This window comes from Malaya genurostris, chromosome 1 (assembly GCF_030247185.1).
Source record: "Malaya genurostris strain Urasoe2022 chromosome 1, Malgen_1.1, whole genome shotgun sequence".
NCBI lineage: Eukaryota > Metazoa > Arthropoda > Insecta > Diptera > Culicidae > Malaya > Malaya genurostris.
Genome location: NC_080570.1, coordinates 114,399,442 through 114,425,277, shown reverse-complemented (window position 1 = coordinate 114,425,277; position 25,836 = coordinate 114,399,442). Strand labels below are relative to the sequence as shown.

At 35.9% G+C, this 25,836-nt stretch overlaps 2 protein-coding genes across 8 annotated transcripts in view; one reads left to right on the top strand and one right to left on the bottom strand.

Moving 5' to 3' along the window:
- LOC131425441 (uncharacterized) overlaps positions 1–4,128 on the top strand; it is a 29,992-nt gene extending 25,864 nt beyond the window's left edge. For 2 of the 3 annotated variants that reach the window (XM_058587370.1, XM_058587369.1), the window contains exon 3: positions 2,765–4,127. In XM_058587370.1, the coding sequence (XP_058443353.1) occupies positions 2,765–3,543 (779 nt within the window). In that variant the 3' untranslated portion in view covers positions 3,544–4,127. Of the gene's footprint in view, positions 1–2,764 lie in introns of all 3 variants that reach the window. The other variant, XM_058587371.1, reaches the window with a different exon arrangement.
- LOC131425438 (uncharacterized) overlaps positions 1–25,836 on the bottom strand; it is a 140,912-nt gene that overhangs the window by 30,707 nt on the left and 84,369 nt on the right. The gene's annotated exons all lie outside the window — the stretch shown is intronic.

Sequence of the window (25,836 nt, the reverse complement as noted above, 5' to 3'; positions counted from 1 at the left end):
AATCTAATGAGCGGTCTTTGAGGAAATCGATATTTTAACTCGTTTTAACTCGTATATTTGCGTTATACATACATACATTCGATCGAGAACTATAATACTATAGATGATCGACGGGATAAAAGTTTTGGTAGAGTCGATATGCATTATACCAGCTCTGAAAACAGGGCCTCATCCCTGGAACTAAATTCGGGCACTGAATTCTGTGCCAGGATTTAGGATCTGAATTTTTGAGCTGTATTCTGAAGTATATATATATTTGGAACTAAAGTCTGGCACTGAATTTGGCCTTGAATTCTGAAACTCAATTGTGAACTAGGATTTTGTATCTGAGTTCTGAACCTGGATTCTAGAACTGAACTTTGAAATTGAGTTCTCGAGTTCTGAAGTTAAACTCTTGTATTGCATTTTGAAACTGAATTTAGAAGCTCGAACTGACGTCTGGACTTGGATTCTGGACCGAAATTCGGAATCTGAATTCTGGACCTGGAACTGTCAGACCTGAAACTGAATTCAGCTAATTCGTAAACATGGATTTTTTGTATAAATTCGGTGTTTATACCTGATTATGGGCATGGGATCCTAACTCTGGAACGGAATTCTAAAATTGAATTTTTAGAACTGAAGTGTTATTCTGGATTCAGGAACTTGTAACCCGCGTATTACAATGGTAATTTAAAGACTTAATAGTATTAACAACAACTGCTGTTTTCACCATTTCTAATTTGCTATAAAAGGAAGTTGACGGTAAACGATTATCTAACTATCGGGCAGAACCGATCATATCGCTTGATCAGGCGCATTTCCAATGTAATTAAAACATATCAATATCGTAGATAATCGATTAATGCCCTGAGAGCGATTATTAGCACAGAAGAAATCGTAACAAAATGAATTTTCATGGGCAATTCTTTGAACCAATTTTGTCGATGTAGGTGATGCATGCAACCAATTAATTAATTAACTGTAAAAAGAGGTAACGTAAAAAAACTGAATTCTAGGACTGAATCCGTGATCTAGAATCTGAAACTATGGAGCATACTAAGGTTCAGGAACTGAATTATGAACAGGATCAGAATTCTGAAACTGAATTCTGGGTCAGGATTATGAACCTGGACTTTTGTTCTTACACTGAATTTTGTGCCTGAAAATATATTTTTGTATCATACCAAATTCAGGACTTGGACTATGGATCCAGAGTTCTAGAACTAAATTCTTGACATGTATTCTGAAATTCAATTTTGTAATAGGATTCTGAAAATGGATTCTGGAACTAAGTTAGCAACCTGCTTATTCTGGACAGTGAATCCGAACATGTATTTTGCAACCGAATTCTGGAGGAACTGCTTGGAAGTAGAAATCTTTTATGAGCCGAGGAATTGCTCTGCCAATGTAAATTCATTGAAGATTAAAAAATAACACATGGATCAATAAGTCCCGAGACTAAAGCAGAGATGGCGCTCGTAGTAAACCAGTAACCACGTCTTTCTAGAGTACTAACCTTTGCTTGAAACGGGTCAAAATTTTAAGTCGATCCGACCAGAAACAGCTGAGTTATCGAGGTTGGAGTAAAGTCGTTTTGTAGTTTGTTTAAAAAGTGGAAAAAACCGAGTTTCGTGTTTTGATAAAACATTGTTTTTTAATGGGTAAAAACACCGTGCAAGCGAAACAATTGATTGAAAAATGTTATCTGGACTCTTGTCTATCAAAAGCAACGATTTGTCGGTGGTTCGCCGAGTTTAAACGTGGTCGTACCGACACATATGACGCGGAACGCTCGGGTAGACCTGTGGAAGCCGTTAGACCGGAAAATGTGAGTGAAGTGACAAAAATTATAATGAAAGATCGTAAAGTGAAGCTCCGTGAGATTGCTGAGATGACACAGATAACATATGGAAGTGTATTTACTATCCTTCCTGAAAAATTGAGCATGAAAAAGGTTTTTTCCAAATGGGTGCCGCGATTGCTTTCGATGGAACAAAAACAGCAATGAACAAAACAATGAAAACAATGGCGAAATTGAACGAATTGGGCTTTGATCTGCTTTCCCACTCCCCATACTCGTCAGATTTAGCCCCCAGTGACTACTGGCTCTTTGTTGATCTTAAAAAAAATGCTCCAGGGAAAAAGATTTGGCTCAAATGAGGAGGTCATCGCTGAAACTGAAGCTTATTTTGAAGCGAAAGATATTTTTTTTATAAACATGGTTTTGAAAAATTGGAAAAACGTTGGAACCATTGTAAAAGGTGATTATGTTGATGAAATTTTGCAAAAAAAATGTTGTTTCCATTGTTAGTCTCGGGACTTATTGATCCATGTGTTACATCTCAGATGCAATAAGATAAGCATCGTAAGCAATTCTCTCTATTATCATCTTGTTTCTAATTTCGTAGCGTCGCTCAGAATTACTAGCTTTATTATAAACTTAAAAGAATTTAGATTTGCAAAAGCGGTATGTGACGATTACGATCTCAAAAGAACAGCTTGCGATGCGGTGCCACACAGTTAGGCACCTCACCGATCGTACAAAAGTGTCATATGCACCAACCATTTCATTGGGCTGTCTTTGACATGTGGTTTAATTAAATCTTTACACTAACTGAATGGATAGAGCAGTTCTATGAACAGCAAATGGTTTGCAGGTTAGACGAAAGTTTTTTTATACATTGAAGAAACAAATGAAATAAATTTATCTTCAAATTCATTCTGTTATTTCAAACCCATTCTGTTGAAAATTGAATAAAATGTGGATTTTTTTTCTTTCCAGTTCCTGGTTACTGCGATCACCATACAACCATCACAAGCCAATATGAAGAATACTTCAACATCGATGCGATGGGCAACAACCGTACGGACAAAACCGTCGTCGACTTCATCCTTTATGTGCAGCTTTCCAACATGCAGGAAGAGATCGCACTGCTTCTGTCGAATGCAAACCGCTCCATGCAGCATCCCGACTACGAGCAAACCTACGAGATTCGCATCAGCAATGTGTACACCGTCATCTACAAGGAAACGCTTCGTATGTCGGCGCACCATAGCCAGTCGTTTAACTTTTTCCCGGCCGAACATTTTCAGTTGCATATTAAAATCAGTCGCAAAGGTCTCATAACGGTACAGATTGATGGTTTGGCGAAACCGATTCTCTCCGTAATAGATGAACATCCGGTAATCGATGTACACTACATCAGTTTCGGTTCCCGTATGAACGCCTATCCCATCACTTGGTATTTCCACTGTCGTGAACCGCCGACCACTCCACTCTCGGCGACTTCGAAGTCCGGTGAGGAAGATGGTGACGGGCACTTCAGCCAGAACGATGAGATGGAATTCGATGAAAACAAGTGTCCTGTTTGTCCCAAGCCGGCCAAGTGTGAAGTTGTGGTTCGGGCTTGTTCTGACACATCCCAAGATCTTCTGCAGATGAGTGACGCAGAAAAGCAAAAGTACTTTTTCTACTTCAATGTGTATTTAAGCAAGAACGGCAAAAATGGAAAGGCCATCGCCTCGGACTTTGGGAACGTTGTCGACAATAATATTGACTAAATGTTTCGGTTGAAGTTCTGTTTTCTATATATCGAGTTACTAGTTTCTTCCAGCTGTACGTGATGTAACCGTAGACATATCTAAATTATATCTTACCAATTAGTAGTTCTATCTAAGTAGAAAACTTTAAATCTGATACTGCTACTCGTTCTTAAAACTCCCAGTTTTAGTATGAACTCTAGAGCAGTTCTAGTCTAGATTGATATGTTATCAAACAAGTTCTATTCAACTGAGGATACTATTTGAGAATGCATTATACTTCTGCTTTACAATAGTCTAAGCCAATTGTCAAGATACCTTAAGTAGAATTGATTAGTGGTGAAATTCAATTGAAATTGAAAGCATCTTTTGAATCTACATCTTTTACTGATACTAGCAATCTTTCCATCGGATTTGACCGATGAGATAAAAAAAAATTAATATTTTTAGAGGTTTCACATTTTATCACCTTCTTCTACGTGTTTGTCTAGTCACATATTTATCATGTTCTATACATATATAAACAAAAAAACACTACTTGTGATTCCAATCTAATAAAAACATGACAATAATGAGTAGAAAAAAAAAGAGTTTTATTTTGATTGAGCCACCATTCTTTCGAGTTTGATCCCCTAGAATAATCCACCGTCCGTTGAAATGAGTTCATTCTTATATGAATCGGAAAAAAGTATCATACTTCAAGGATTCAATGCAAAAATTGGATTCAGATTATTCAGCACAAAAGCCTTACAAATTATATTCAGCTCCAGAACCAGACATAAAACATGTGAATGCAAACGTCTAGCTGGTTTTATTGCGTATATTTAGGTTATTTCGTCTCAAAGCCAACGATATAACCTAGGAAGTGTAAAAGTCGGATAAAAATCTTTGCTCTAGAAGAACCGACAAGATTATAATCTATGGGTATTTGAAGATTTGTCATCCGGTTTTTGGACATCTACGCTTAACGCTACGACATGATGTTCTTGTGTTCTCTGTCCCGAAGATCAAAAATTTCTCATTCAAGTTTTAGTTTTTATGAAAACAGGAGAAACACGATGGCAGAAAATTAAATTATTTAAAAATGGCTCTACTAGATGAAAGATGGAGAGAATAAATAAAACTTTAGCAATCGTATAAGGTGCACATCTGTAATGGACAATTTCTTCGGAAGAGTTTTCAGAGGGGCGATTTGTTGCATCTCTAGGGCGGCTTAATGATAAAGTTGTTCCCCGGATTGAAGAAGGCATGTAGGTTCAAATCATGCCACTAAAAATTTTTAATATTCATTTAAATAATTTTTTGACTCTTTCTTTATCTGTCCGAAATCTTTCGTTGCGATTAGGATTTACTTTTTAAACATATTTTTTATTCGAAGTTGCAAGAAGCTAAATTGATAATATGTCGTATAAGAGTCTTCATGCTGCATAATAAATCATTTATTATTAATTATAATTATCTGTCTAATGTTAAAAAATACCCAGGAATGAATTGTTTGTGATTTGTTGATCTTACAAAAACCTATCAAAAACACCAACAATCAGTTTTAATTCCATCCTTAAACATTTGGCATCCTGATTAATCGGTGCCATTCAAAATATTTAGGGATCAAAATTCGTCTTTGTGCACTTCTACTGGTGGCAACCAAACAACGAAAGTGATATGAACAACCCGTTCGAAAAAAAATACAGATAAGACAACCTGAAGTTGCTTCTGCATTGCGATTCGTTGTAGGACCCACCCGAATCACTGCACATTGTGTATGTCAATGACGAAGCGTTGCGATGACACTATCTCCAGTATCTCTTGCTGGGAGCTGCAAGAAAGGCAGAAGCCAACGTTCACCCCTTTCGTTATCCCGCGCTCGGTAGGACGACTGTAGGCGCTTGTGAACTTTATTTTCATTTTTATGGACATATGGGCAGTCCACTGCAGACATTCGGTGCGGTTGATAATGTCGTCGCGTAAAGAAGCGATTATGCGGGTTAATTTATACGGCTTACTAGGATGCAAGATTATACGCCCATTCTTGGTTTCTTCCTTTTCGGCAAGGGGCTGTCTTATGGCTCTGTTATACCGGTGCTGGTATTGTGGTTTGCCGTGTAAAATTTTAAATTATTAATCGATTATAATGCAACAATTATTGTTGGTAATATTTCTATATTAAATTACACACTGATTTATAGGAATTTTGCTGCTTCAAGTCGGCCCCTTGTGCTTTAGCCGTGAACAACTATTAGTGTGTTGGTTTAGTTCGAGTTAATGGTACAAATTACAGAGTGAAATAAAAGGTTATTACATCGATGTTCGAAGTTCGAGCCTTGTACATTACAGGATATTGTCATCGTCATAGCCACAGTTTGTTTTATGTCATAAATATTCAGCGCGGCTGATATTTATCCGTTTATGGTTTGATGGTCTTCGAATAAATCTGCTGAACAAAATAGCATACAATTTGATTGATGAAACTAAGAATCAATTTAGAGGAATGCAGTTTTACTTTGAAGTTTCAACCTAAACAGGCACAATTTCCAGATTAACTTTTTTTAAATACCTCACATCACGGTCATTTCACGGTCATTTCATTCCATCCTGTTTTTATCTCTGAAGCATCCAGAGTCACTATTTTAAAAATACTTAGTGCGTTGAGGTTCTCTTCAATTCAGTTTACCTTGTTGTTGCGGTATCACTGAAGTGTCTTTCAATTGTTATGTCCGCTACTCAAATCAGAAGAAACTTTACATTCTGCCTTAGTGTTTTCTTATGTAGAATGTAGAATGAGCCTTTTTATGCACTATTCCTTATAGAAAGCTTCTATTTCATAGACCCATTTCTAGCTAAAAATTGCGTATTTGTTTACTGCTCAAAATTTTTCTTGTTATCTTACGAAAACGAATTAAGTATTTTCCGGGAATCTTCATGAAGTTTAAATGAAAGTGATTTACTCATGCGAGAAGTTGAAAATTATAATAATCATATAAAAATTAATTGAGATTCTATTCTAATAAATCTTGGTTTAAATTAAATTATAATTAAATTTCGAAAACCAATTTATATAGGACGCGTAAATTCAACTCATATGAATGAAGGTTTCCTTCACTTATATGACTCTTTCCACTCTTCATTTCCCTGATTGTACTATGGCTCTATAATTTATCGTAATCTTGTTCTACTAATAGTACCTTCGTTAAAACCAAAATGAAAGCTAAAGATTTTCAAAGTCAATTAAATTGGCCCTTCATACAAGCGACGTTAATTTTATAATTCCCAATACAAGGCACAATAATACTTTTTGAATAAATTATTATAATTTAATTTGTTATAATTAAAATTTTTAGTAATATTCTCTATACATTTTAAACGAGTATGCACTCAGCAAGGATTTTCAATCACTGTGCAAATGAGATTGGGGCTCAAAGTATTAGTGCGCTGGTCTAACAAGCCAGATGCCGTATGTTCGAGTCCTTACTCGGAAGGATTCTTAGTGCCCGTAGGCTGGGCAATAGTCGAGTTGGCTGCGAAGTCTGCTAGAACAGAAGGTCAAGTTCCGCATCGGAATGTAAGTACCCTGACTTAGTTTTGACGTAGGACTACGCCTTTCTTTACTATACTTACCTGGGTGCATTTTTAAAATTTCACAACACGAAAGTGTAACGAAATGACTCCAGATTTGAATTCTTAACTGCTTTTTCCCTGTTTAAGTATTTTCTCTAATTCGTTCCCGAAACGAATGGAAGGTTAATCTTAATATCACGTTTATTACGTAAAACGGTTGTTTAAATAGTGAAATAATAGGTCCAAACACAAAACACAAAAATCAACCGAATTTAGAAATAGACTCTGCTAGCTTTAGTCTATGATAATCCATAAACGGAGACACAACGAGTGCGCAGGTTGCCATCTTCGTTACGACAGAAGAACTACACCAGAGTTGCCATATTCACATAGTTTTCTGTTAGACCACAAATTTTTGTCTATTTTGCCACACAGATCCTGTGTCACAGAACACAGATTTGATCAAAATTCACAGATTTTATCAAAATTTACAGGTTGAAACACAGATTTTTAAATGGCAACTCTGAACTAAACCCGGCATTATTCAACTAGCACTTCAGTTAAGGGCAAATATAAGGTTCGTTCCTCAAGCCCTTACGTAGAGCAAATAGTTCTTCTGTAGGCAGTTTTATTGTGTAACATCCGCAGTGCGCTACAGAAAAATGAACCGAAAAGTGTTCAAACTTCAAGAAAATCTCACAATTCTTCACTTCTAAAAACCAAAAATGAGTTCCGTGTAGCATTATGATGGTTTCTTTCGTTGAAATATGCACATCCGAAATGAAATAATCGACATCCAAGTTCTGTGTTTTGCTATTTATCTAGCCGTTAGGACTACCCATTTCCAAAAGGCTGCAAACGAAATGACGTAAATAGAAAACCCTTAATTAAAATTGCTTCAGTATTAAATCAATCCGCACTGCGAACAGTTCTGCTGCGGGACATTCGTAGTGTGATTTTTTCATGAACCAAAAGCGTTTATATCATCCAGCTGCTGGCCGTTCGCGTTGGAAAAAATACAACGGAAAGTAAGCAACGACAGAGGATTTTTCACAAATCGACCTTCTATAGGTTCTTATGTTATCTAAAAAAATTATAAAACTACTTCTTTCCACATCGGAGGTAAAAACCATCAGTTTAGTGCAAGTTTAGAGTAACTTGATAAGCACTTTTCGCAGTGCAAAACTCGCATAAAATGAGTTCAAATAAAGTCAGCATTTGGCTGCTTCGCGTTGGCGAAAAATGCTTTGAACAGTGTTTAATATCGTAGAGAATTCCACAATCCGGCCCTTTTGAAAACCACAAATGAAACCCGTACAGCTTTTTGATGGTTTCTTTGTATGTATTCCCCGACCTGGAAGGATTCTTAGTGTCAGTAGGATCCATAGTACTAGCCATGAAATGATTCTGTACGCTACGAATCGGCTGCGAAGTTTGTTGAAACAGAAAGGCCAAATCCCACGAAAGGAATGTAATGCCAAGACTTTGCTTTTTGTAGGTATTTTGTACGAATAAATAAATCGTTTGCCTAGTGATTTGTTACTGAGAAAGCGTCAATACTAATAAAATTTCACCTTCCACTCGTTACAAATCCATTACAACATTACCAATTTAGTGCACCGTTCGCATTGCAAAATTCGCATCAAAAAAGTGTAAATAACTCAAACATTCAGCAGCTTTGCAATCGAGAAAAGTGTACCGAACAGTATTCAATATCAAAGAAAATGACCGATCAGTGTTCAATATCGTAGAAGATTCAGCAGACACAAATGAATCTCAAGTCGCATTAAGACAGAACCACCCATTCGGCAAAATGTGCAAACGAAATTACGTAAAAAAACCCTTCACAGAAACAATTTGCACAATTCGCTTCTATGAGCGGCAAACGTTTTCATCGTAATTCGGCTTCTGCCTTCGGGTAAAATAGCACCTGCATCGTAATATAGTTTCTAGTCGTGTGCATTCGAATAAAATTCACCGAAAAGTGTACAATGAAAAAATTTAATGAATCGGCCCTTCTAAGAACCACAAAACTTTCACAAGGAGTTATAAGACTTATTCTTCTGTTGAAATATGCAAATCAAAAATCAAATAATTAGTTTAGTGCAAATCCGTAACAAAATATTCAGTATAGTGCACCGTTCACAGTGCATTGAACTAGAGTGCCTAAAACCAAAATGACGACAGCAGTTTGGAAGACACATATTTGTTTCAAACGAGCAAACGACCAGTTAAATACAATATGAGGCTAAAATAAGTGCCAAAAATGCGGATTAAATGTTGCCTACATTACTGATGAACTGTCGTAAACTGGTTTTAGGCACTCTACATTAAATAAGTTCAAATAAAGCCAACATCAAGGTGCGCTATGCGTTAGAGAAAACGGACCAAACAGTGTTCAATGTCAAAGAAATGTAGATCAATTCTACTCATTCAAGGGCCAGAAATTATGGCATTCATTAACACTATGATAGTTTCTTTCGCTGATATATGCCGAAATAATAATATCAACAACAATATATTTTATTATATCTACTTACTTAACCCCGGCTTTAACCTAATTATTGTCATTCCCCTAGAGCAATATTTTCTTCAATGCCTTTTGAGAGCGTTAGGACCGACCGTTTTGATTAGAATGAATTGGAAACCACAATTTGAAAGAACTTTTAACGAAAATCGCAGAAATATTCTATCAATTTGGTTCATCAATTAATTGGCTTGAATTATACCTGACGGCGCAGTATGTCAGTGAAAATAGGTTACTGTGTTACTTCATCATTCATCGCAAGCTCCGGAGTCCCCAAGGAAGCCATCTGGGGCCGTTCATATTTCTTATATATCTCAATGATTTGAATTTTTTTACTGAAGTGCATCAAGCTATCTTTTGCCGATGATTTTATACTATTTCATCTCATCAAGAATCCTGATGACACCGGTTTCTCTTCATTTATAGGGCCATACTGTCAAAAACCTATTTATTAGATTCTTTTCCTGTAAACTTTATCAATTTTACTAGTTTAATAGCGTTATAAATAAACATGACTAGCGTTAGTGTTAAAGTTTTAGATTTGGATAATGATAAGATAAGATAAGATGACTGTTCTGTATCATTTGGATGTATATAAACTGTTGATTCAAAAGATGAGAAGGTTTTATGCCTGTTGGAGAAGGAGAATGACAGAATCTCAGCTCCAGGCGGCATTTCCCTTACTCCTGAATAAATAAATAAATAAATAAATAAAAAATTCTCAATGTGAGCAGTTCTATCGCGGAACAAATTTTACTCCGACTAGTTGCTTCTGATCCTTAATATTTGAGTGGAATTCAGTGAATGCAGATTAGATCGACAAAGCATAAAATGATCCATTTCAGAATCCCACAAATATCACGTATTCGGAAAATACGAAATATCCGCTGCAAATTATTGAGTAGTATTGAGACACAGAATTTTTATTTAGCTCGACAGCAGTCCAACGTCAATCTCGCGGTTAAGGCTCTGACATTACCTGCTCCCAGTTTGTTGCAAACATCGACAGCTAAATGTGTTTGAGGATCTTTGCCGCCTTTTCTCTTATAGTTGCAGTATTATAGTTTTGTATGTTCTGGACCAGGAAGCTGTTTAAAGTTTGCCTTAACGTAGGATTCATCATCCAGTACTATATATCAAACATAGCCGGCATCTTTGTGTTAGTCGACAGTTTAAAACACTTTTTATCTAGCTTATAAGAAGAATTTGTTGTTCAACTTGTCATCCGGTTTCCCTCCGATCCCGTTTAAATCGAGGTTGATCAATTTTTGATTATAACACCCTTTATTAACATATCTTTATTATATTGCTAATACCTTTAAATACGACCGCAGTAGGAAACAAAGTCAAAATGCGGTATCAAATCTCGAATACATTATAAGCGATAAAAAACGAATAATCCATCTCTTTGTCTCCAACTCAATTTAATCCGTTAAGAATCCTCGAAATGCTCACGTTTATCTCACTATACTTGCCGAATCATTCGATCTAGTACCTCAAACAAAAACACCGAATAAGAATGGTTTATTTCCGAGGTAGAACAGGATTTGAGCTAGAATGAATCGCTAGATTAGTCAAACTAATTATTGCCAATCGCAACTCGAAAAATCAAAACCTGTCATCAAAGGGCAAATTCTTAGACACAAACGTACATGACACCTGTTACGTCCCTGACAGCAGCTTATGTTATTATGCTATCACTATCAGCCGCGGTCTAGGTAGTCCAAATAGTTCTAATCGTTTCAATTTCACTGTCCAGTTATAGAACCTGACTTGAATCATGGACACGACTTCAAATGTCACCCGCGGCGCGGCGAATTTAATACCAGGAAAGAGAAGCAAGAGAGCAAACAAACAAACAAAAAATCTAGATCATGTCTGGTTGAAGAGACCGCAGCAATCAACCGACTTCAGTTGGTTGGTTCGATTGTCGAAGCGAATATTGGCGCCGGAATGCGAGCGTTTAAAAGCACCTGAATACAAAGAAGCCCATATGTGAGAACGGTACATTGATGTATTATTTCGGCACAGCTCTTGTTTTTTTTATTGAATCCGCAATATACCGTCCCCTGGGGCCACTTAAGAAGCCATAGTCGTCCTACACGCGTGAAGGTCACTTGGTTTATGCTACCAATAACATCGTGCCGATCGTTGATTAGGGTCTGCAATTTGTTATTCATAAAATATTGACTAAATGCAGTCGGTGACGTCGATACGCATATTCTGATGCGGTCTTGAACGTCCAAGTTCCCTTCCTATGGATTCGTTTTATGCTATGCGAAAACAATTACTAGGAATCGCAAAAGGACAATTGGCACAATATGTAAATGCGATGCAGACAAATTGAATGCTGTGGGTCGTAATCTTAATTCTGTGATTTTCGCACCCGAGCTTATTCAATGACTTTGAAGTCTATAAATATGCGATTGTTGTGATATTTCCGTACGGATTCTTGCTAACAATGGCGATGAAGCGAGTAAGTTCCAAAGATATTTCGAAACACAACCGACCAGTGGTCAACTTCTTAAGGTTGCATTATTATTGACGTCCTTTTGAGGTTGCATATCACTTGTTTTATTATTTAATGTGCGAGAGGAGGATGACAATTAAGAAATAAAAGAATATTCTTGCATTGGAGTCTCGTACCCGAGGTTTAAAATAATTGTGTTTTCAACATTACACTCCTAGTATCGATATAATTCTTTAGTACTTTAGTACTATTGGACCAGAGCGGTGAAATATTGTATATTACCTTTTCTTACAAAAGACAATAAATGTTGATGATCTATGCTCATACATAGTTGTTGTTCAGATTGCTAGGTACATGAAATAAAGTATTGAAAAGCTCATATAGTAGTAGTTATAAGTAGCATAATTTCAAACGTCTTCCCTATGTTGTTCGGGGCGCTAACAATTCCATACATCTTTTCTATTCTTCATAGCGGTGCACAGTGGTTTGAATCGACAAAAACGTGAACTTAATTCTCTAGCTGCTAAACCGTTTATCCGATATACATAGTTCCTTTTGGAGAACTCATTCACTAAAATATACCTCGTGATTTGATCACAATAAAAAATGTGCAAAGCCTACTACGATAAAAGTTCATTTCAACAACTTTATTCCCCTAAGAGATAGAAAAATGATGCCCTCTACAAAGTTTTAGAACTTCTAACGAGAAAAAACTTTGCCGAAGAAGCTAAAGGTCTAACGCATATAGTTTCGGATATATGAAGCATTTTCTTTTGAAACCACTTAAAATCAATTTTTTGTTCATAACTTTTTTCGCAATTACTTTCAGTGTCTACTATGTTCGATACAATTACTAAAAATGTAAAATTACACATTTTTGTTGAAGACTGTGCACGGTTTGACTTTTCCCTAAAAAGTTATTTAACATTTAAACTTTTATATACACTAACCTTAACTACTAATAGGAAGCAGGGTCGCAGACCAAATGGCACATACATATACTTTTTGGAAAGATTAAATCAAGTAATATAAAGATACAAAGTGTGTATCGTGGCCTTTTTGAATTGAGTGAATGAGAGAACAAAATATAGAGTGCTTTTTTGACCACTTTCTTAGGAAAAACGTACATTAATAAAATTGTTTATCTTCATATCACGCGTTATTTGTGATATCGACCGAGTTACCTTTAGGCAAAAACTTTTACAAGAAATTGCGGTCCAGGTATAAAAAATAGAGCATTCGTTTTAACACTTTTTTTACTAAAACGAATATGTTTGATTTATTAAAAAGAACTTGGCCGGAAATGTTAAAATATTGGAATGTAACGTATGTAACGTTGAACCACTCACGCATTCTATTGTTATATTATCATCGACCAAATGCTCCAGCATTTGTATTATCAACCAACTCTTTTGTGTTCTTAAAAATAATATGCAGTGCTGCTCTCACCAACAGTGCATATTTGGAGCAGAAATTTAATATAAAGTTACTTCACTGTGCTTCATTTTTCAATATACATTAAAAGTAAAACTAAACGTCAATATAAATAAACGGTCATATTCATTAAAGTTAATATATTCCCATTTATTTTTATATCGAGGATGGTTTTGAATCGAATATTTTATTCAACTGATGTCAATTTCATAGTACTATTTATTTAGAAATCGTGAGAATTTCATTATTTCTTTCAGTGTATGGCTTAATTCATTAGAACGTATTTCGTAGAACGACATGATCTTACAAAAAGGATTCAGCCTTTCAAGCAGGCTACACTTACTTATTTCACCACATAAAAATTTATCTCAAAATACTTAAATTTAAACGATGTTTAGGGCGTACTGGTAATGGTGTAAGATATCATCCTTTAAATGAATGAAATTGGGATTAAATGAAAGGATAAGGAATATTCTATTAAAAGAATAAGTAAAACTTGTCGAAATTTAATGAGTTAACGTTAACATGCTTCTTTAGTTTGATCAATTGCATACAAGAATGCATCATGAAATTATATTCAATCATTACACCATTGCACCAAAACTACACTAACGACCGATTCCAATGTTTAAACATTTCCTGCAAAGCTCTTTTTAATAAACCAAAAATAGTCGTTTTAGTAAAAAAAAAGTATTAAAACGAATGCTCTATTTTTTATACCTGGACCGCAATTTCTTGCAAAAGTTTTTGCCTAAAGGTAACTCGGTCGATATCACAAATAACGCGTGATGTGAAGATAAACAATTCTATTAATGTACGTTTTTCCTAAGAAAGTGGTCAAAAAAGCACTCTATATTTTGTTCTCTCATTCACTCAATTCAAAAAGGCCACGATACACACTTCGTATCGTTATATTACTTGATTTAAACTTTCCAAAAAGTATATGTATGTGCCATTTGGTCTGCGACCCGGCTTCCTATTAGTAGTTAAAGTTAGTGTATATAAAAGTTTAAATGTTAAATAACTTTTTAGGGAAAAAGTCAAACCGTGCACAGTCTTAAACAAAAATGTGTAATTTTACGTTTTTAGTAATTGTCTCGAATATAGTAGACACTGAAAGTAATTGCGAAAAAAAGTGATGTACAAAAAATTGATTTTAAGTGGTTTCAAAAGAAAATGCTTCATATATCCAAAACTACATGCGTTAGACCTTTAGCTTCTTCGGCAAAGTTTTTTCTCGTTAGAATTTCTTAAACTTTGTAGAGGGCATCATTTTTATATCTCTTAGGGGAATAAAGTTGTTGAAATGAACTTGTATCGTAGTAGGCTTTGCACATTTTTTATTGTGATCAAATCACGAGGTAAATTTTTGTGAATGAGTTCTCCAAAGGAACTATGTATATCGGATCAACGGCTTATCAGCTAGAGAATTAAGTTCACGTTTTTGTCGATTCAAACCACTGTGCGGTGCTACCGACGACACGACCTGCCACTCGCTATTAAAAACTGTATCACAAATTTAACTACCCCTCAGTAAATCGTAATGTCAAAATGAAATCGCTTGAAAAATGTTTGTAACTGGCAACTCAGCTTGAAAACTGTTGTTTTTGGAATAACAGCTACCGTTACCGTAGTAACATTTATTTACCTTAAACTTTTCATAGCATAGAAAGAGGAAATGTTTTAAAAGCGAAGGTTGTTCCTCTACGGAGCAGACCTAACATTTTTACGGAAAACCCATTCATTTGGGGATCGTACGATTTGTTTGAACCGAGCTCCGATGCCACACTTATATTTTTCAAAGAAGTCTGACATGGGTTTAGATACGTATAAGAAACAAATCAGAGTTGACGTAGACACGCATTAGGTCATTTTCGTGGGATTCATCTTCGCTAGCGGAGTTGTGCATAATTCGAATATCATACACTTTTCTATACAAAAAAATATTAATCGAATTATTATTAATGTTTGCCCTGAATTAGTTTCTGGGCGTGTTTAAACAGATGCAAAATTGAGCTTGCATCTTTGCGGTATCTTCAAGTAAAAACTCCGATCTAATTCGTATCTAATCAAACAAAACATCACCATACGAAACCAATTTATCACTCAAAGTTACGAAAAACCCATGGGCCCAATTTTTTAAATTTATTTTTATTAGATTAATTTAATCTTGATCTTTCGCGATAGGGACAAAAAATTGGTCTTTTCACTGCTAATAAATTGGGCAACGAAGGTAATTTGGCCACTCTAATATATATTCTCCCAGTGCTCATATTTTTGGTTGTAATCAAAATAAAGTACATATTCATACCTAATATGTTTGTCTAATGTCTGATGGATAAAAAAATCCTTAAAATTCTGAGACAGGATGTACTTAATTTCGATTACGTCCAGAAATCTGTACGCCGGACCAAAATATATTAAAGTTTCCAAAATAGCTCAGTAACCATACATAATCAACTGTTGAACTTGACTCTGGTGCAGGATAATTCTGTAATTCGGAATAAACAAAAATTTTCAATACGATTTATAAGGTTACTATAAAACTACTTACAGAGTCGTAAAATTCTAAGCTCATCTAAAAACGATAGACCAAACCATCATTTCAAAATCAATGTCTTTAGAACTGCACTTTCAAAGATCATAAAGTCCGTGTCATTTGCAATTACAGCTATTGCCCAACACGCATTCGCGTAGGCAGCCGATTCTTGATCACATTCTCGATCAATTGCAGTCCTCAAAGGGCCATATTTCTTTCCGACATGTTTTACCGGGTATGAGATTCTCGAGGGTATGGTTCTTCGGTAATTTGCATTATTCCCGGATACTTATTATCCTGACGCGTGGTTTAGGTAACATATTTGGTATTCTGAAACGATCTGTCATAATAAAACGCCAAAGTAACATTAAGACATTTAAACCTTGTGTGAAACTTATCCAATACTTAGGGCATATTCAGTAGTGTTCTAGTTCTAGATGCATAATTTATGCCAGTTACAAAATTTAAATCTGAATTTTATAACAAGAAAAACTGGCAGTCCCAGCAGTGTTTTACTCGTGTTTCAAATATACAAAAAATAGAACGGCATCGTAGACCAGTTTTAAATTTGACAAAAGAACTGGTCGAATGAATAAAACTAGAACGGCTTGCTGGGGATACGTTTGTTCCAGTTTCTGCTCTATTATAGATCTTCCATATAGAACTTCTAGGTGCTGAATTTGCTCTTATTCTGTCTTGTTTAATCGCCCCGCAGTGTAATTCAACATCCAGATGTAGTTGAAACTTAGGATAATTTCACAAATAAAATCATTCACTAATATATATTGTAGAAGTTTGAAACCACTAGGGAAAATCGTTTTGATTTTATTCGTCATTATGGTTTGTTTATTTACTATTGGGCTCCTTGGTAACTAGTTCTCAGCAACTTGAACAGTGTTGCGCAAGAAGATTATTTTTATCATTTTCAAAGGGTCGCTATATTTGTGGTAACTGGCGGTAAATCGCTCACGAACACTTTTCATTCCGATTTTTCTTCGGAATGCCTGGTCGACGACACGACCTGCCACTCGACTATTAAAACTGTATCGCAAATTTAACTACCCCTCAGTAACTGGTAATGTCAAAACGAAACCGCTTGAAAAAATGTTGGAACTGGCAACACAAGTTGGTAAATTATTGATTTTGAATAACAGTTACCAGTAGCCTTGGTAACTACATAAGGAATGTAAACAAAAACAAGAGATTCTCACTTAAAACGAAACCACTGAGTGTAGTTGGATTTCCGGTGAAACCCTCAACGAGTGAACACGTCGTATCGTGTTAGTGCGGTGAAAATTCGAGTATTTCGCGAGAAAGAAAGGATTTTCATCCGTACTTCGGTGACTCCACGTTGTCACATAGCGAGGGTTTCACTTGTAGTCCAGTGAAAAGAAAGTCCATTGGACTATAAACGAAAACTAACTGGCAATATAGCTAAATCGCTGTGCCATCAATCGGCGTCATCTCAAGTGAGGTGACGCCACCAGAAGTGAAGAAGAAGAAGAAGAGTGTAGTTGGCCCGCTGGCAGGTATTAAATTTATTATTTCAGAGAATTTTGAGTCATTTTGGCTTATTTTGTCGTGAATACGACTTACTTTACTATGGGGTGCCTTTTCAAAATTTACCCTCTGAGAGAGTGATAAGTTTTTGATCGTGAATATCTCTTGTTGTATCTAACGAATCAACATAATTTTTGCTACATGCCATCGGAAATATGATCACAATTTTATGATAAAATTTTCAGTTGTGTGACATAATCTCAAATAGTTCAAAATTAAACTTTTCTGAAATGTTTGGTATAAACGAGTATCAAAGAGGATAATTCATATGGCGCGTTTGCCTTTCTCGTATTTTGAAAGCTCATAGCTCAGTGATCTGTGGAAGGATTTATATTATCTAACTACCAATAGAATCGAAATTTTTCAACTTAAACGTGTATAGCAAGAGCATTGAAGTATTTCAATAGTACACTATTGAAAAACCTATCTCATTTGACCCATGTCAACACCAGCCAATCAGAACGCGTTCTGAGGAAGAGAAGAAAATAGCTGCTGCTGTACAACAAATCGTTCAAGAAAAATGTTTCCAAAAGTGGTGAATATCGTAGTGAGTTCCTCAATTTGGTCCTTCTGAATGCTAGAAACGAATCCCTACAGCATATTGATAGTCTCTTTCAATAAATTATGCAAATCCGAAATGAAATAATCGACATTGAAATTCTATATGCGGCTATTTTTATAGCCGTTAGGACCGCCCATTAGTGAAAAAGCTACAAACGAAATCACACAAAAGGAAATCTCTTAACAAAAATTGAATCAGTTTGGATTCTATCGCCACTGCGAGCAGATGTGTTTTGTGTCGTCTGCACAGCTAGTTTCGCTTTCGACAAGAGCGATTACGTCACAGCTGCCAGTCATTTCGATGGATGAAAAAGCAACGTTGGAGAGCATTATAAAAAATCAGCCGTTCTAATGGCTCTAAAATTTTTCTAAAGAACTATTAGGATTTGTTTTTCGCAAATCGCAGGTAATTATCCTCAGTTTAGTGCAAATCAAGAACAATTTGGTTAGATTTGTGCACTTTTCGCTGTGTGAAATTCACAGTAATCGAGATCAAGTGAAGCCTTTTTTTGAGAAAAATGTTCCGAGTTTAATATCGTAGAGAATTCCGCAATTTGACCCTTCTGAATGCTGGAAATTAATCCCTACAGCATATTGATAGTTTTTTTCAAAAAATTTTGCAAATCCGAAATGAAATAATCGACATAAAAATTCTGTATGCGGCTATTTTTATAGCCGTTAGGACCGCCCATTAGTGGAAAAGCTACAAACGAAATCAAATAAAAGGAAATCTCTTAACAAAAATTGAATCAGTTTGGATTCTATCGCCACTGCGAGCAGATGTGTTTTGTGTCGTCTGCACAGCTAGTTTCGCTTTCGACAAGAGCGATTACGTCACAGCTGCCAGTCATTTCGATGGATGAAAAAGCAACGTTGGAGAGCATTATAAAAAATCAGCCGTTCTAATGGCTCTAAAATTTTTCTAAAGAACTATTAGGATTTGTTTTTCGCAAATCGCAGGTAATTATCCTCAGTTTAGTGCAAATCAAGAACAATTTGGTTAGATTTGTGCACTTTTCGCTGTGTGAAATTCACAGTAATCGAGATCAAGTGAAGCCTTTTTTTGCGAAAAATGTTCCGAGTTTAATATCGTAGAGAATTACGCAATTTGACCCTTCTGAATGCTGGAAATGAATCCCTACAGCATATTGATAGTTTTTTTTCAATAAATTATGCAAATCCGAAATGAAATAATCGACATAAAAATTCTGTATGCGGCTATTTTTATAGCCGTTAGGACCGCCCATTAGTGAAAAAGCTACAAACGAAATCACATAAAGGAAACTCTTAACAAAAATTGAATCAGTTTGGATTCTATCGCCACTGCGAGCAGATGTGTTTTGTGTCGTCTGCACAGCTAGTTTCGCTTTCGACAAGAGCGATTACGTCACAGCTGCCAGTCATTTCGATGGATGAAAAAGCAACGTTGGAGAGCATTATAAAAAATCAGCCGTTCTAATGGCTCTAAAATTTTTCTAAAGAACTATTAGGATTTGTTTTTCGCAAACCGCAGGTAATTATCCTCAGTTTAGTGCAAATCAAGAACAATTTGGTTAGATTTGTGCACTTTTCGCTGTGTGAAATTCACAGTAATCGAGATCAAGTGAAGCCTTTTTTTGAGAAAAATGTTCCGAGTTTAATATCGTAGAGAATTCCGCAATTTGACCCTTCTGAATGCTGGAAATTAATCCCTACAGCATATTGATAGTTTTTTTCAAAAAATTTTGCAAATCCGAAATGAAATAATCGACATAAAAATTCTGTATGCGGCTATTTTTATAGCCGTTAGGACCGCCCATTAGTGGAAAAGCTACAAACGAAATCAAATAAAAGGAAATCTCTTAACAAAAATTGAATCAGTTTGGATTCTATCGCCACTGCGAGCAGATGTGTTTTGTGTCGTCTGCACAGCTAGTTTCGCTTTCGACAAGAGCGATTACGTCACAGCTGCCAGTCATTTCGATGGATGAAAAAGCAACGTTGGAGAGCATTATAAAAAATCAGCCGTTCTAATGGCTCTAAAATTTTTCTAAAGAACTATTAGGATTTGTTTTTCGCAAACCGCAGGTAATTATCCTCAGTTTAGTGCAAATCAAGAACAATTTGGTTAGATTTGTGCACTTTTCGCTGTGTGAAATTCACAGTAATCGAGATCAAGTGAAGCTTTTTTTTGCGAAAAATGTTCCGAGTTTAATATCGTAGAGAATTACGCAATTTGTCCCTTCTGAATGCTGGAAATGAATCCCTACAGCATATTGATAGTTTCTTTTTTCAATAAATTTGCAAATGCGAAATAAAATAATCGACATTAATATTCTGTATGCGACTATTTTTATAGCCGTTAGGACCGCCCATTAGTGAAAATGCTACAAACGAAATCACGTAAAAGAAAGCTCCTAACAAAAATCTAATCAGTTTGGATTCTATCGCCAATGCGAGCAGATGTATTTTGTGCCGTTTGCAAAGCTAGTTTCGCTTCCGATAAGAGTGATTACGTCACAGCTGCCAGTCATTTCGATGGATGAATAAGCATCGTTGGAAAGCATTATAAAAAATCAGCCGTTCTAATGGCTCTAAAAGTTTTCTGAAGAACTATTAGGATGTGTTGTTCGCAAATCGAAAGAAAATATCCTCAGTTTAGTGCAAATGTAGAACAGTTTGGTTAGATTCTTGCACTTTTCGCTGTGTGAAATTCACAGTAATCGAGATCAAGTGAAGCCTTCTTTGTTTTTGCGAAAAATGTGGAAAAGGGGAATGCTTGCATAATTCATACAATTGATCAACTATTTGATATTCGGAAGTGTTAAGGAACATGTCATTTGTTTTCGTATTCACGACATCCAGTTATGTCTCTGACATTACCCACCCGCCTTTTTTTTAATTTGTATCTTTTTTTAATGAACTGGAAGAATTTCGTCGCTGCCACAGAGAGGAAGGCTTTTATCATTTCATATTCATAGCTAGAAAGTTGTATTGTCGGGTGGTAGTGAATGATTTGCCTATGGGTACATTTACAGCGCGCAACTGTGTTTGGAACTCAAAATAATGCGAATTAGGAACATAAAAAAATTGTTTTATGCAACTATCGTAAATAATGTTTTTAATTGAATAAAGTTTACTCGTAGAAAAAGGACATACAAACGAATAACATGATATTGAACGAATCGGTTGTCTTTTTCTGACAAAATCAAAATGAAAATAATTATTTAAAAGCAAAGCAAAGTCTTGGCATTACATTCCTTTTGTGGAATTCGGCCTTTCTGTTTCAACAGACTTCGCAGCCGATTCTTAGTGTACAGAATCATTGCATGGCTAGTACTATGGATCCTACTGACACTGACTGACTGACAATTATTTAAAAGCAAAAGTTATTAAAGCATGAAATAAAAAACATATATTTTAAAAATAATTCAATAATATCTTAATTTTTTTTATTACCACTAGCGTTTTTAAGAAGTCGAAAGTGTTTCTCACTGCAATTTATTGTTAATTTCGTTTGGTATTCCGTGGACATGTCTTACGATCGTTTTTCAGAAATGAAGTGAACAATCAACTAAATTATGTATATCTGGCTTAAATTAACATATTACTGTTCGTAGGAAACGAATAGAAAGATACTAGATCTCCTTCACGACTGAAACACCCAGCAATGCAACAATGTCTTCCCATTATCGAAAATGTTTTCCTGACCTATCAAAACTAATCATTGCATACTGCCTCTGTAATTCTCTATGACTAACAAAATTCATATTTAAAAATGAAAGAAATGATCTGTAAAAACATGGTAACTATCACATAGCAACTATTCAACAAACTAGAAGATTACGCTACAAAAAGAATCATGAATATTCGGACTTCTGTGTATAATATCACAAGATCATTGTATAATTTAGAAAATATAAATATATTTTCTACATAGATACGGTAATTACGATATACGATCAAAACCTACGTAGTAATTATTAATTGTATATAATAACAAAAACAGTGGAAGTAATCATCTTGAAACCGCTTTAGTTTCCGTGCAAAATGTCGCATTTCTTCACTCTGGCTGGTTTGGTAACCGTGGAACTGCAGAATAATGACTTGGTAAACTGCTCTATTTGTTTGCCCATGTCCAGAAGTATTTTCGAAGTCGGCGAAAGAATGTTAACTGCAAATAGAAAATTTTTATTTAATAATAAAACTCAAGCACTCACCTGCACTCAGCTTCATCATAATTTGCATCGATGATGATTAAAATTATTTAGTTGCTCTCCGGAATTCACTAAATAACCGGAAAAGACACAAAAATAAAATCGGTGGAATTATTCCACAACAATTTTAAACTGTTTGTTTATTTATTCTGGTGCTCCTTGGTAACTAGTTCATAGCAACCTAAACAGTGTTGCTCGAAAAGTTAGTTTTTGTCATTTTCAAGGGGTCGCTATATTTATGGTAACTGGTGGTAAATCGCTCACGAACACTTTTTATTCCGATTTTTCTTCGGAGTGTCTGGTCGTGTCGTCGGTGCTACTGTTTCGCAGAGCTATTGTTTGCAGATTCGTTTTTCGCTTCTTTCATTAATTTAAATTAGTTGTTCGAACTATTGACGTAAGACTACGCAACTATTGTCGAAATCATATTTGAATTTTGTTATCAATATTTAGGCAATTATCTTTTTATGTTTCACATACATTTATTCGTATCTACGCGAATTATACTTTTGAAAATAATACTTGGAAAATTTTTGATGCCTTATAGAAGACTGTGCAGTTTCTTGGTGTTGGTGATGACAGGTGCGGATCAATATCTTTCAGCAATTTCCTTGAATACGAAGAATCAGACCCTCGAATTCTGGTTGTGTGAAGGGGCTCTGTTGAAATTGTGGTGGCTGTGCTTTGCGAAATTCAAAGCGACTGCAGTAAGTGTAAAGATAACGAAAATCTGTTTAACATATTTTCTACCACGGTTTCAAGGTGTATTTTGGCCTTTACGTTTGAATCCAAATAACAACCTAAACTTCAGGGATTTCTTATTATCGGTTAAATACAGATAATTTGAACAATATAACGAGAGTTATATTTGTGATGGTTTGTTATGCTCAGATCACAGCATGCTGTGCGTTTGGCTGTCAGCTTTCGTTTGTTTACTTGTTTGTGCGGTTGAAATTCTACGTTTTCAAAATGTCGCGTATTGAAAAGGAAGTGAAAACAAAGGTTTGGGGAACACTATTCTTTGGATGAGCTACCAGGAAGTGGCAGAAACCCCGGTTCTTCCAACCCAAAACTGGACCAGAAAGTGGTATCTCTAATCATGAAGAACAAATCATTGTCAATACGTGATGCGGCCAAAAAAGCAAGAACGAGTGTCGGAATGATCCAGCGTATCAAGAGGCGAAATCACCTGAAAACCAACAAGAAGCAGAAAATCTCGAAACAAAGTGTAGAACAGAAGAAGCGAGCAGCAACAAGGGCCCGGAAATTGTATTCGCGTCTTTTGCAGTGTCCGGATGCATGCGTTTGGATGGACGATGAGACTTATGTAAAGGAGGACTCAAAAACCCGTCCAGGTCCACAATACTTTACTGTCGTCGTTGGGGAGAATGTGAGCGATGCGGACAGGTCGATTCAAGTGGAGAAATTTGGTCGAAAGGTACTGGTATGGCAAGCAATATGTTCCTGTGGTTTGAAGTCAGCCATTTGTTACAGTACCGGAACTATAAATGCAGAAATCTATCGATCTGAGTGTCTCCAGAAGAGATTGCTATATAAGAAGCATAGTACACCTCCACAGTTTTGATCGGATTTAGCGTCGGCTCACTATGCGTAAAAAACCACTCTCAAAAATTTCGTTGAGAAAAATATCAATCCACCAAATTGTCCACAGCTTCGACCCATCGAACGTTACTGGGCAATCGTGAAGAGGGTCTTCAAAAAAACTAGTAGGGCAACCGGGAACATGCAGGAGTTCAAAAAAATTTGAACTCAAGCGTCCAAAAATGCGATGCAAACACTTGTCCGAAACTTGATGAAGAGCCTTTGATCAAAAGTTCGAAAATTCGTGAAGGAATAACTTAAATTTCATCCGGTTTTCATTATGCTCAAGTTTAACCTCGTACAATAAAGAATCATTTTTTCGATTGAATAAAATATCGTTTTTAATCATAATTTGAAAGAAAAATTTGTGGATAGCTTATTTTTGTTACACTCCTTAACAGTCATGAACGAGCGCTACGTGAATGTAGTGGCGACAGTCTTACTCGTATTGGGCGATGAGAATGTAACGAAAGAATAATAGTCATCATTAGCACCTTTTTCGGTGCGAATTTCATTGCTGGTTCATACACTATCATAAAAAAAATCAAAACGGTATTACTAGTGACGGTCTTCATCTCGATACCGTTCTATGAAATGAAATGGTCAAATTTCTTATCATTGCAATGAAAGGAGAATGTCAATGACAATAAAATATCACGGGTTAGGGTTGTCAATCAACAAAAACTTAAATGTCAGGATTGGAACCAATAATTGTTAGAAAAGGCAAGTCTACAGAGGTAAAAAAGAAAGATGGAAAGAGAGAGTTAGATAGCAAGAGATAGATGTGGAGATAGATAGATAGAGAGAGATAGAGAGAGTGAGAGAGAGAGTTAATATTCGAAAGTTTCTCAAAAATTCCTTTTTTGCGTTCGCTGACAACCCTACTCATCTTGACAAATCTTAAAACTACGATTTTTGATCGGCATGTGCATAGATCGGAATTGTCTTTTCCATATAGAAAGGTTATGCAATCACTGCGACAATCGACTTTTGAACCGAGCCCCGGAGGACTGAGTGTCATACAAGGTTGCTGAAATTCGCCTCACGCAACTTATTAACGTTCACCGCCTGCGAACAATTCAAGAACGGAGACAGCAAAACATGAAATGGCTGACGAGTCAAAAGCTATGCATGATATGTGTCTGCCTGAGTGACTCGCGTGAGAGAAGAGATCTTGCTTTTCTTTCTGGTTGCTATTCCGACGTGTGTCATTCTCTACCATTTCACGATCTGGTATAATCAGGCACAAAAAACGTCACATCGAGTCAGTCAAAATGCAAGAATTTATGAGAGCAGAGACAAAAACTAGCGATGAAAGAATTTTCTGATTTCACAGAAAATTTCTGAATTTTATCTTGATCCGGTTTCTGGTTCCGGTATTACAGAGTGATTAGTGTAAAAATTCAAATTTCAAATTACTTGCTCGCTTTTCTCAGCGATGACCTGGCCGGTTTTTTCAAACATAGGTTCGAATGAAAGGTCTTACAATTTCATACATAACTCTTGAATTACATCCGGATCTGACTTCCAGTTCCATAATTACAAGGTGATCAGTTCTCAAAATTTCAAGCCGTCTTATAAAGCGCACCGGTACGTACATGCGGTGGTACAGAAGAAGAAAACACAACACCGTCTCTACGAACGAAGCACGCTGTGTGTGATGTTTGATTTCGTACACGCTATGCAATCTCTGTGAAATCTGACTTTACCATTCGACGCAATTCGTCGAGATCACATAATGTCTGTGTGTGTATGTGTCAGAGATGTCCACCTCCTCTGTGTAACGAAGAGCAATACCAGATCTACTCTCTATTAATTGAAGTTCACAGAAGTGTTCGCTCACCAGCACGCACCAGTGATCACTTGGGTG